Consider the following 12,830-nt stretch of genomic DNA (forward strand, 5'->3'; position numbering starts at 1 on the left):
AGGGTGATTGGTTCGAGTCGCGACAAAGTCGTCTCGTCGAAAAATGAATTTATCGATTTTTATCGATTCGTTCATTATGTTCGGCGAGAGATAGGACACACACACACACCCACACACACAGATTACCGTCTTTATATATATGATGATGGCGCAAAAATATCGTGTAAGACGCGTTTGAAATTTGAATTTCTGAAAAGTGACTGACGTCTATCCAGTTCTTAGTTTTAAACATAGATAGCGGTATTAAAATAAAATTATTGGTATTCAAAATTATAATTTTATATTCAAATTATAGAAGAGGTATGTTTTTAAAAACTGGTTTTTTTTACCGATGTTTGCCCATCTTGCGAGTATTATAAACAAACAAATAATACATACGTCGAGTACCAAGCATCAAATACGACTGATGCTACAATTATTTAGGATTGTCTGTGGACAATCGTCACTTGACAACGATATGACGCCTAAATCCACTTCTATTAATATACTAACATTTCTCTGGTTGTACCCGATGATGGTCCGGTGATTACTGGTCACAAAGCGCTCGCCCAAAAGTCACTAAAATCTCTAACGGAACATCTGGCAGCCGAAAAGTCCATCATACTGACGATAACTAACATACTAACGAGAACTCGAGTGCCAAATATTCCGTATTCGCGATTTTCATGGCAAAAATTGTCTTTTGGCCGATCGTGATGTGACTAATAATCCAATTACCCCCGATGACATGTCATCGCATACGTGTTGGCATATTTCTGATATATAATTTCGAAAGATACTTAACTAGTCTATTTTATAAATTAACTAGTTGTTTTACCCGGCTTCGCTCAGTATTTGTAATATAAACAGCTTAAAGATGGTGAATCTAATAGTAAATATTCATTTGTTTTTTTTTTAATTTATTTTAATCGAAAAAAATAACCAAGTTAGGCAATTATTTCTTAATTTGACGTAACATAAATAAGAGCTCTTAAAAATGTATATTTTAGATCTCTACGACCAATAAACTGAACATATTACCTCTTATCTGACTGAATCAAGCAACAATTTTTATTTATTACCGTAATATACGGGTTTGGTGCAAACGATCGACAAGCGCCAGACAGACTGAACCACAGATCAACTGGATGGCTGCTTTAAACGCAATTCTCGACTTCACGAATGATAGATTGCACATCAGATGACGAGTAACCTTTCGATGTGCACAGATGCAATTATTAAAATTGAGTTGGATCTTTCTGGCGAGTTAAATAAGGCAAAATTCGGAACTAAAGTATCAGAAGCACAGAACGTATACAGGGTAGGTACGTCGGGACTTCGGGTAGATTTCGCTTAGTGTACGTGCGAGCAGTGCGCACGCATAAGGTACACGCACAGTTAATCTGTGGTTCAGTCTGTCTGGCGCTTGTCGATCGTTTATCGTCTATCAGTTTTTTTTCAGACTTGTCAGGAGTCAATAGCATTGAAGTATAATGTATAGAATAGTCATTCCTAACAAAAGTATCGCTTAAAAGCGAGCCATCGAAGAGAGAGACGGAAAGTCAGAAGAGAGACAAGAGAGTGAGGAAAAAAAATTCGTGGAAGTGATCATCCCTTACAACAACTGGACAAAACAGCTGACATCTCCGGGCACACGGATTTTTTGTGGCAACATTTTTAGGGGCTGAGAGCAATTCTATGCATACTACTTCAATGTAGATAAAGTAATAATTAAAGGGCGGATAGAGAGCGTGCTTTTTCTTGGAATCACGGCGTTTTGGGTCTATTCACAAAGCTAGAGTGCAAAAAAAAAAAGGTTCGGTGAACCTTTAACAAAGGTTCATCATAAAAATGAACAATGCACAACGAACAATAAACAAAGAACGGCACGCTTCCGGTCCTACCTCTAGTAATAATAACGTTTTTCAATGAGTGAGGCTGGTCCGAACATCTAGCACGTGCACATACAGATGTTCGGACTTTGTCGAACTAATACTACCACACAATTTCACTAGTAGAGCCTATTTCAAAGAGATCCTACTGCTACAGAGCTTAACAAACAACTGAGCAAAACAGCCGAAATCTCCGTCTGCACGGAGTTTTTGTAGCAACATTTTTGGAAGCTGAGAGCGCTTCTACCCATTCTACTTCTATGGTCAAGAGATATAAAATTAAACTTGAGTCTTTATTGTGGACCAAGTCATGAATGCCATTTGGCATTCATGACTTGAAAATGAAAACATTGAAACTGAAAGTATATTTCATAAATTTATCATTTAAAAACAAAATATTTAATCTAGAATTAAAAGTTTTGAATATAATCATTTTGATTCAGTAAAAATGTTCAAACAATACACAAATTTCTTAGAATATGTAATCGATATTTTTCCAAATTATATTAGATGAGGTAAACTAATTTTCAAACAAAATCAAACGGGGAAATCCTGTTTTGTTCGTTGATATGTTATCAAGCGCTCTTTCACAGTCACAATGAAAAATCCAATCTTTGATATACAAATACATAACATTGTATACTTAGTGTCGAACCAAACACCACATAGTACGTGACTTCTTCGCAACTACTATACGTATGAGTACTTTCTTATTATTTTATAACATTACAGTTATGTACATTCTAAGTTTGATTTGGTATTTTGGCTTATTCCTACACTAATACCAAAATAATTTAATTTTTATATATATTTGTACATACATAATAGATAAACGTCAACGTCCAGAAGCCTAGTGCCGATCCCAAAACCCAAATTAAAAATGTGGGCTATCTCATTACTGCACTCAAATCTACAAAAGAGAACGTAATTTTTCTAAATTAATTAATTTACACACTTTATAAACCGAATCCAGAGAAGAATGGCCGTGTTTTTGTTTAAATTGTTAGATTTCTCGCTAAGAGATTACCAAAGTTCCGCTTCGATCAACTGCAATTTTTTTCACCGCTCGTTAACAGCTAGTGCAATATGCGCTAAGAGGTCACCAACCTTTTTCCCTCCGTGTGATTCACCTTAGCTATAAATATTTCCAATGACATTTGTTAAGAAGTCATACAGACACGCGGCATTAAAACCAAATGCCATTTTGCAGTCATAAATAAATTGTAACCTCAAATTATCATAAACGAGAGCCAAAGATAAACTAAATTCTGGTTTTCATTGCTCGTTATCGAGCCTTATCTGTAAGCAAATTCGTGATTAATTTCACCGTTTGATAACAAACACTTGTATCACTTGATAAAAAAACATAAAAATTATGTACATTTCTTGCAGTGTTCAGATAATACTGTATATTAACCTATTAAAATAAATGTAAATATAAAAATATTTATATAATAGTATTGCAAACTTTAGATAAAAATGTGTATTATAAAATAACCAGTCCTACTTACTGGCTATCGTGTAAATAATGCAATCAAATCCTTGTGTCGGTTCTGAAATGAAAAATCGTTTATTGCACATACTGTCAACGAGCAAATATAAAAAGAGGATTATCGTTGAAATTAAAAATATATTTCGCAAACAAATAAACTCTGAGAGAAGACTTGAAGTCATTGACAATCCAACTGATTTAATATGTATATTAGAAAAAAGGAATTGTTTCACTTTTAATCATCTGAATGTGTTTGTGGATTTGATACATTTCTTCAATATTAATGATTTAGATACGGTCCATCTAACGGAACACAATGAAACTGACAATGGTAAAATTTATATTGCTGCAGGTTTTTCATTCCAAATTTACCCTTTTTATTCTTTTCAATGTCAATTTGGAATGAAAAACCTATATGAATTCATATGTACACTTAACTGTAATAATCTATTAATTGTGTTATAAAAAAATGATTTATGTTCGGACATATTCTATGTTTAGATCACAACAATCCAATTGCGAACAATACTGAAAATCCTGCAGTCAGGAATGATATGGACAAGAAGAAAAAAGTTTACGATTTGCTGAAAAACGAAATAGGCGACCATTGGAGTGAGTTCGCAAGATGTCTCTCAGTTCAAGAATCGGAAATCGATCGTTTATCGTCTCAGCATTCTAATTGTGCACACCTGATCGTTCCTGATATTATGAAGATTTACGAAGAAACTTCAGAGCCATCGAAATGGCATATAAATATAATGAAAGCTTTAGAAAAGTGTCGTAGAAATAATTTGAAATATAAAGTTAATGAGATTCTAACGTGGAATACATAAAATTAAATCGCACACACAATACAGGTGCAACTGAATATTTATTTATACTCATTCTAATATTTATAAAAAATGTTTAATTACAATTTGTTCTTCACAAAATTTCCTTTTAGAAGAAAACAGTAATAAATAAGCTTTGCAATATTTGTTAACAATTTATTTCCAATTATATTAATTCCAGATTGTATTTCTTTCCATATTGTATATACATAATCAATATCAAACCAAATTATTCAGATAACAAATACTCCAATAAATTTTACAGAGAAACATTCATGTTCCAATTTTCAAATTGAATATAAATAAAAACACATTTACTTACGGCATTAAATTTGAAATTTAAAAAGTAAAATATTTAGCTAGTTATTGCACTAAATTATTTGCAAATACTACTTACACTATTTGAATGAATTTAATTATTAATTATTATTTTGAATAAAAATACCAATAATTTTATTTTACTACCGCCATCTATGTATAAAACTAAAGACTACAAGACGTCACCCAGATTTCAAATTTGCAAACTTGAAACGCGTCTTAAATGATATTTTATCTCTATCGTAATGGCGGAGGATCCATTTACTTATATTGATGACCAAAATGAGCAATATGGCAAAGTATGAAAACGAACGGATAAGAGGCAAAAAAGGCCCGTGAGGTAGACCCGTACTTTTATTGAATAGTGGCAAATAAAAGTTCCTACACACATTATTGTTAAGCATTAATAATAATATTTTTTATTCCAGACGATAGGGAGAATAGTGCAATCCATATAAATAATATATAGATAATTCAAATGAATGATAAAATAAATAAATATAATATAATGATAATAAGTAATAAATAATAATAATAAGAAAGCCAATTTATGACAGTCGGCGGAGTAGCTTCATTCACCGAACATGCAGAGAAGAGCTGAAATAAGAAGACGCGGCAATTTGCGCGGCAAAATAATATGACGATACAAATACACGACGACGTAGGGAGCCCGCTCTCATCCTAAGAATGGCCTCAAAGTAAGGCACGTGCCCTTCTACAAACATCTGAGACACGCTGCAAGCCCTCAGTAGCCCGGTAGCAGTTATTTTATTGTACATTTTTCCAATTCAAGGCTAGTACAACAGAACATTAAGAGGGCTGGACACCAGCGCCTTGTCCATACAAACGTATTACACTTCTCCCTTCCTCAATTATGGCACTAGAGAAGTTATTTTTTAATATGCTATGGATATCCACCATTGGGTTGCATCTATCGTTTTATTTTTTTGATTATTTATTTTTTAAAGGAGCTAGGAGCCGCCAAAAATCTATAAAATCGCCTCTTTTTTACACCCACGAAAAGAGTCCAGCGTGGTTATTTAACGGTCGATTTAAAAAAAAATAAGCGCATAGTTGCACAGAAAATATCATTCTTATACCGATGATGAAGTTTTTTTAAAACGTGGTCCAGTTTCGGAGGAGAAAACAGGAGACTACGAAACCTCGATTTTGTCAATTTAAAATACGTTTTATCTGGTCGAAGCGCAACTGTCGCATTCACTCAATATATATATTGATATATATTGTCGTATTCACTCAATATATACATACATTCACTCAATATATACATATATCGAAGAAAGGAATGGCAAAAAAATTAAGGTTTCGGGTGAAAGGCCTTTTAATAATTGTCTCTTAACCTTTATACTGGAGTGGTAAAACCGTCTCGCTAGCATATTTATTCTAACATGAATTGCTCTTCTTTGCATTTCGATGACACTGTCATCGGAGATATTCTCCGCTAGCAGGTGTCCCAGGTACTTGGCATTATCCATCCAAAATTATGTTGGGAACAAAATGAGGACCTAGACCATTTTGGAGACCATTAAAATCTATCTTTTCAAAATTTGTTCCCATTTTTTTTATTATTAAAGCATTTCTTCGCCACATCAATATTATTCAAAGATATTATAAGATGCGTAATGAGTTTAAAATACGGTTCGGTGATTACTAGTCAAATGTGAACCAGTCACAGGACAACCGGTCGCTCTAGATCGGTCACACGCAATGGCGGATTATCGAACAGCAAAATTGGCGCATATTTGTGGCCTCTAAATTTAAGGGACCTCCAAATCGTTCTGAGAAAAATTATAATTCGGAAATTCCTATACATTTTTCCATAAAATAATGGAGTTTACGACTACTTTTTTTATTTTAAGTACAAAGCTTTGCGATAAATTTCACTGCTATAAAATAATTCGCTAATTAATTACATTATAAATGGCAGAAAATCGGAACAACTTGAAGAACCGAAGAGCAGCTCCCTGAAAGGAACGAAGACTAACGTCTTGAAAGGACCGAAAAGCAGCCCTATAGAAGAACTAAAGAGCAGGCTCTCTGAAAGGAATGAATATCAACTACTGAAAAGGATCGAAACGCAGCCCTGTAGAAGAACTGAGGAATAATTAATGAGCAGCATCCTACAACGTCTGAAGAACAGACTCCTGAAAGTACTGAAGAACAGTTTTCTGAAAAAGAAAATGAGGAAGAGAGTAAAGGTGAAAATGATACTGTAATGGCTCCCAATGATTTTCCTATGGATTAAGCATTGTGGCCAGAGCATATATCTGAAAAAATTATTCTTATTTTTAATAAATAAACCGTGGAATACTGGAGACGTAAAAAAATAAAAGTAGAGTATACATAGAGAAACCGAACATATTATAGAAATATCTATGAATCAAAATTAAATTGTGTAAAAGCAAATGGTAATAAAGAACTCTGACACAGGTTGATATTTTCAGAAAAAAGCAAATCCATTTATTGTTATGTATGTAAACTATTTTCACAAGCTAAAACTAAATTGTTAACAGGATTTAAAGATTGGAAAAACATAACACGTAGTTTAAAAGAACACGAATCTTTGCCAGCTCATTTCAAATCGATGTTAACTTTCCAAAAACGGTTATCAATTAATGGGCGTATAGATACAAACTTAGAAAAACAAATAGATTCAGAAAGGAGATATTGGTGATCTGTTTTTTATCTTTGTTTGTTTTCATCTGTTTTTGATCAAATTTGTATGTTTTGTTTTCATCATCGACTTGACGATGGAATATATTTTTTTAAGTAATATTTTGAATAACCGATATTTAAAAATAATAAATAGTACGCGATGAGCGTTTAGAGCAAAGGTTGTTTTTGCTTTAAAATCAAAATATTAAAGAAGCCTTATTTAAAAATCTTATGGGAAAACTGGAGGCAAAAAAATTGGCAGTTTATTTCGAATGATATGAGACTGCATTACAAATTACTTTGTGGGATAAATTGTTACAGCACATCAATGCTACAAATAAATCTTTACAAAATATGTAGCACAATTTGTTGTTAGGAACAAGATTGATAAAATCCCTTTCAGAATTTATTCAAAATACGAGAAATGAATTCAGTGAAATTGAAAAATATGCTAATACTCTTACTGAAAATCATAAATATAAAGATACTAGACGTAAAAAATGAAAATTGCAATTTGGAGAGATATGCGATCAAATATAATAAATATTCATAATATTATCTGCGATGCATTAATTTCAGAAATATCAAGAAGGGGCTCAATTTATGATAGTTTACTTAAAGATTTTCAATTATTTTTTAATTTTGAAATAAGTCAAATGTGTTGAAAGAATAATTTCAAAATATATCAATGATATTGGCACATATCAAAAGCGAAATTATTAATTGTTTCAGCGTTTCCAAATGTTGAAACAATTTTAAAAATATTTCTAACGCTTCCTTTAAGTAATGCAAGTGGCGAACGTTCGTTTTCAGTTTTAAAACGAGTTAAAAATATTTTAAGGAATTCGTTAAATCAAAACAATTTAAATAATTTATCGATGATGTTTATTGAAAGTGATGTGGTGCATTTATTAGATTTTGATAACATAATAGATAGATTTGCGGCATCAAAAGCTCGAAAATTACCAATTTAAAATGTTTTCCTTATTTTCTTGATTGTTTGTAAATAGATATTTGTTTATATAATTGTATAATATATAATTTTTTGTTTGTATAAGTGTGTAAATAGATTTATATTATTTTATAAATAATTGTAAATATAAAATAACACTCGCTTTTTTATAACGTACATACCTACAATTCACAATTGAAAAATAAAATCACTTTATGATTAGTGGGGGGGGGGGGGGCTCTAAATTACGTTGCGCATGTGGCCTCCGAAACGCTTAATCCGCCACTGGTCACACGTGATCACCCGTCAAACTAAAACTAGTCACGAGAAAACTGGTCACACCCTAAAATCGGTCACGAGAACTGGTTGACCGATTTTCGGGTGTGACCAGTTTTAAGGTGTGACCAGTTTTAGTGTGACGGGTGATCACGTGTGACCGATCTAGAGCGACCGGTTGTCCTGTGACTGGTTCACATATGACTAGTAGTCCGTTTACCGAAAACACTTATTATTTTTAAATATTACCATGGCTGTATATATCGTTGTTAGGGCATTTCGGTGTCTGTCAGTTTGACAGCTGTTTGCAATATGGTTTCAGATTTACAACGCTATGAATCGTTAAAAAATATCATACTTAACTATCTTACGACTGCCGCAAATGAAATGCAAGTAATAAATTGGATAAAAGAGAAACACAAAATGTGTATTTGTTTCGATAGAAGATCAGAAGACATAAAAACGTCTCTGTCGCTGTTACGCATTTTAGAAAAGAGAAACTGCCTCTCTGCACACTTCACCAAACCATTGGAATGTATCATAGTTTTGTTAAATAATCCCACTGAACTGTTAAATAGTATTCAAAGTTACAATGCAACCGTTTGTAGTTCTAGGAAAAATATAATGTGTAAAGGTTACTATTTTTTTTTTTTGTTATATTGTTTAATTCAATTTGATCAAATATTAATTATTACGTTATTCTTTTAGATCAACACGCTCTTCCAAATTACTCAGAATTTACAAAAAGCAAAAAGCAAAAAATCCACGAATTACTCTCGGAAGAATTGGGCAAAAGTTGGAGAAATTTAGCAAGGAGTTTGTCGATCAAAGAAGCCGATATTGATATGTTAAACGAACGACATCCCACAGATGTGAAACTGAAAATTTTAGACATGTTGAAACTATTTGAGAATCAAACAGACCCGATGAGATGGCTTAAAGTTTTATGCGACGGACTAAAGGAATCCCGCAGAACCGATTTGAAAACAAAAATAATAAACATTCACAATTCTTAAACATAAATGAGTGTGTAAAAATAAATGAATAAAAAAACAGCTGTCTTCGAATGACTTTTATTTCTTTTTTTGTAAAAACAACTTATAAAATGAAAAATATGCATGTACATATGTATATTAGCTTAATACAATTTGAAATATAGAAAGAATACTTTCAACTATGACTGTACATTTAAATAAATAAATATATATATATATATATATATATATATATATATATATATATATATATATATATATATATATATATATATATATATATATGTACATATGTATATAGTATTAAGATAAGTTACCTTACACTGAAATATAATAAATAATTAATTGGAACTATACATAAAGCTTACTTTATTTTGGCTCCATAATTTTAATGGTAAACGAAAGTTCATACATACATTTTTATTCATATTGGCATTTTTATCTTTTTATTCATTTTATTTTGGATTTCTGACATCCTTAATGATAATTAGTCATTATTTAATATAGAGAATTGAAAAAAATACTATGCAATTTCCTAACTTACATATTACATACTTGATTTTGACTCGCTTCTCATATGTTATCATATTCGGATACGATTTGTACATAAATTTGTGTGTATATACATATAAATCGATGCGGTGCAAACGATCGACAAGCGCCAGACAGACTGAAGCACAGATTAACTGTACGTGTACCTTATGCGTGCGCACTGCTCGCACTTACACTAAGCGAAATCTACCCAAAGTCCCGACATACACCTACCCTGTATACATTCTGTACTTCTGATACTTTAGTTCCGAATTTTGCCTTATTAAACTCGCCAGAAAGATCCAGCTCAATTTTAATAATTGCATCTGTGCACATCGAAAGGTTACTCGTCATCTTATGTGCAATCTATCATTCGTGAAGTCGAGAATTGCGCTTAAAGCAACCACCCAGTTAATCTGTGGTCTGCAGTCTGTCTGGCGCTTGTCGATCGTTTGCACCAAACCCATATAAATACATATGTATATATGAAACAATGGTTGTGCTACATATGTATATTAAACGGTTACCTGACAACTCGTTCACAGATTATCCGTAAACCGAGGATGCTCTCCAGGCATTACGTATACGGCCATCTCTTTCTCACCCCGTCTGTTCACCAAGATCTCGTTTACTATGCCATTACGTATGCAGCCATCTCTTTCACAGACCGTCTGCTATCAGTGAACAGACGGTCTGTGAAAAATATGGCCGCATTCGTAATGGCATAGTAAACGAGATCTTGGTGAACAGACGGGGTGAGAAAGAGATGGCCGTATACGTAATGCCTGGAGCGCATCCTCGGTTTACGGAAAATCTGTGAACGAGTTGTTGTGTCACCATATTAAACATATAGGAGAAAATCATATTGTACATGTAAAATAAAATTTGAAGTATAAATAAAATAAAACAAAAATAATATATATATATATTTTTTTTTTACTTCACCTGAACTATTTCAGTTTAGTTTTTATAATAAATAAACGTATGCACGTATGTACATAAAAACATTCTAAAAAAAATCAAATAAATCTGTATATATGTAATTGTTTTTCTTATTTTTTAAATATACTCTATTACCGTATTAACTTCAGTCTTATGAAAATTATTACAATTGCTACAGGTACCTACAGTGTCTATTAACCGTATCGTTAATCTCTTTAACCATATAAAACTATTTTAGCTGCATACAAATATACGTACAAATGTTGTTTCTTTCGTTTAATAATTATCATTGAGAAAAATATACAGACCCTACATACATCTGCATTATATAATAATTTAACGATAAATATACAAACACCTACAGTTGGCACTTGACGGTTAATACTTTCGTTCCAGCTGGAGCCCAAAATTACATCACAAAATTCGCGCAATTGAATAACAAACGAACAATTTAAGACAAGTCATTCTTTGGTATACAAAACTAGGAATCGTGCAGCCTGACTTGTAACATTTAAACTAAGACCAAATTCAACAAAACAGATGCCAATATTATTACCAAATTAAAATCTCAACAAACTAAATATAATATATGTATAAACAAGAAAATAGGAATTCTTGAAAAGAATACTATCCTAAGATAATATATTTTGTGCTGGTGTTAATTATCTTATGCGAATTATTCGACTATTCCTTTAAAAATAAAATGGAAACTAATATTTTTGTGCTGTCACAAACGAACAGAAACATTCTACAGCATTTGATCGACAAAATGCATGTCAAAAAACTAATCGAACAACCAAAATTACAGCGTAACCCTTTCCGAGCGTGAGGTTTCCCTGGTTCACCATTTCCCTTACGGTACCATATTGTACTGTTGATTTTCAACTTCAGATATGCAATACAGACAATTATGCATCTGCTTATTTTAAGCCACATTGAGACAATGGAAATTTAAAACGGTATCAAAGCGAATTTTTAATTTTCGCACACTTAACTATGTATTTATTATATTCAATGCCTAGTTTATAATCATTCATTTAATAATAATGATGAAATCCTAATTTAAGTTAACTAATTTCGTTCGGAAAGGGCTAACATAGAGTTACCATAGCTCTCTTTTCAAAATAGACATATCCTCTGTTTGTGGTCTATTTTGACTTTACGCGCTTAATTAAGGCTAAAAAAAAATGGTTGTGGTTATTTGCAGGTACTATATCCGCAAATTATTGGATATTTGCAGGTACTATATCTGTGAATTATTGGCTATTTGCAGGTACTATACCTGCGACAGGCGCAAAGCCTTGTGCGCATGAACTGTCACTGTCAGCGTGTTCACTGTTAAAATTTTGTTTTAAGCCTCTTAAAATTTAGTTCGAACTCGTAAAGTGACGTAGAGTAAAAAATATAATCCAAATTAGTTAATATTATTAATTGTTAGAAAATTATTATCATATTGTACAACGTATAGTACCTATATACGAGTACAATCCGCGAACTAGCTAAATGATATAAATCTTTTATAATAACGTGCGAAATTTATTTGCCTCGTGTATAATGAACGATTGATTAAACAAGTCTAGCATACGTTAAATGTAAGAAATCATAATTGGATTTTAAGTTCATGCGCATGCGCAGAAGGCTTTGCGCCTGTTGCAGATATAGTACCTGCAAATAGCCAATAATTCGCAGATTAAGTACCTGCAAATAGCCACAACCTAAAAAAATTGATGATTTAAATTTATTTAACAGACAAATCAATCGAATCAATTGAATTGAACCTGAAACAAATCGGTAAAAGTGAGAGTGCTCGACAGGAAAAGCGGGGCTAGATGTTGGTTGCCATTATGCCGGTGCCAGACATGAGTTCAAAGAAGTGATCACTTCTTTGAATTCTTCGCACAGTGTGGCAGGCACACAAACATTTGGACTTTTATACCTTTGATGTGC

General features: G+C 32.3%; 2 protein-coding genes across 3 annotated transcripts in view; both read left to right on the top strand.

Moving 5' to 3' along the window:
• Positions 1-3,246: 3,246 nt before the first annotated feature.
• Positions 3,247-4,379, top strand: LOC143915252 (uncharacterized). The gene is made up of 2 exons (XM_077435812.1): positions 3,247-3,694; positions 3,865-4,379. The coding sequence occupies exons 1-2, from the start codon at positions 3,400-3,402 to the stop codon at positions 4,194-4,196; spliced, it is 627 nt and encodes a 208-aa protein (XP_077291938.1). The 5' UTR covers positions 3,247-3,399; the 3' UTR covers positions 4,197-4,379.
• Positions 4,380-8,692: 4,313 nt separating this feature from the next.
• Positions 8,693-12,830, top strand: part of LOC143915198 (fas-associated death domain protein-like) — a 231,697-nt gene continuing 227,559 nt past the window's right edge. The window contains exons 1-2 of one of the 2 annotated variants that reach the window (XM_077435700.1): positions 8,693-9,049; positions 9,124-9,484. In XM_077435700.1, the coding sequence (XP_077291826.1) occupies positions 8,728-9,049; positions 9,124-9,431 (630 nt within the window). In that variant the 5' untranslated portion in view covers positions 8,693-8,727 and the 3' untranslated portion in view covers positions 9,432-9,484. Of the gene's footprint in view, positions 9,050-9,123; positions 9,485-12,830 lie in introns of those variants that run through there. The other variant, XR_013260884.1, reaches the window with a different exon arrangement.

This window comes from Arctopsyche grandis, chromosome 1 (assembly GCF_051622035.1).
Source record: "Arctopsyche grandis isolate Sample6627 chromosome 1, ASM5162203v2, whole genome shotgun sequence".
NCBI classification, from domain to species: domain Eukaryota; kingdom Metazoa; phylum Arthropoda; class Insecta; order Trichoptera; family Hydropsychidae; genus Arctopsyche; species Arctopsyche grandis.

Coding starts and splice junctions, on each gene's coding strand:
- LOC143915252 (XM_077435812.1), top strand. CDS start 3,400: ATGCAATCAAATCCTTGTGTCGGTTCTGAAATGAAAAATCGTTTATTG. Junction 3,695..3,864: donor ACACAATGAAACTGACAATG/GTAAAATTTATA, acceptor TTCTATGTTTAG/ATCACAACAATCCAATTGCG.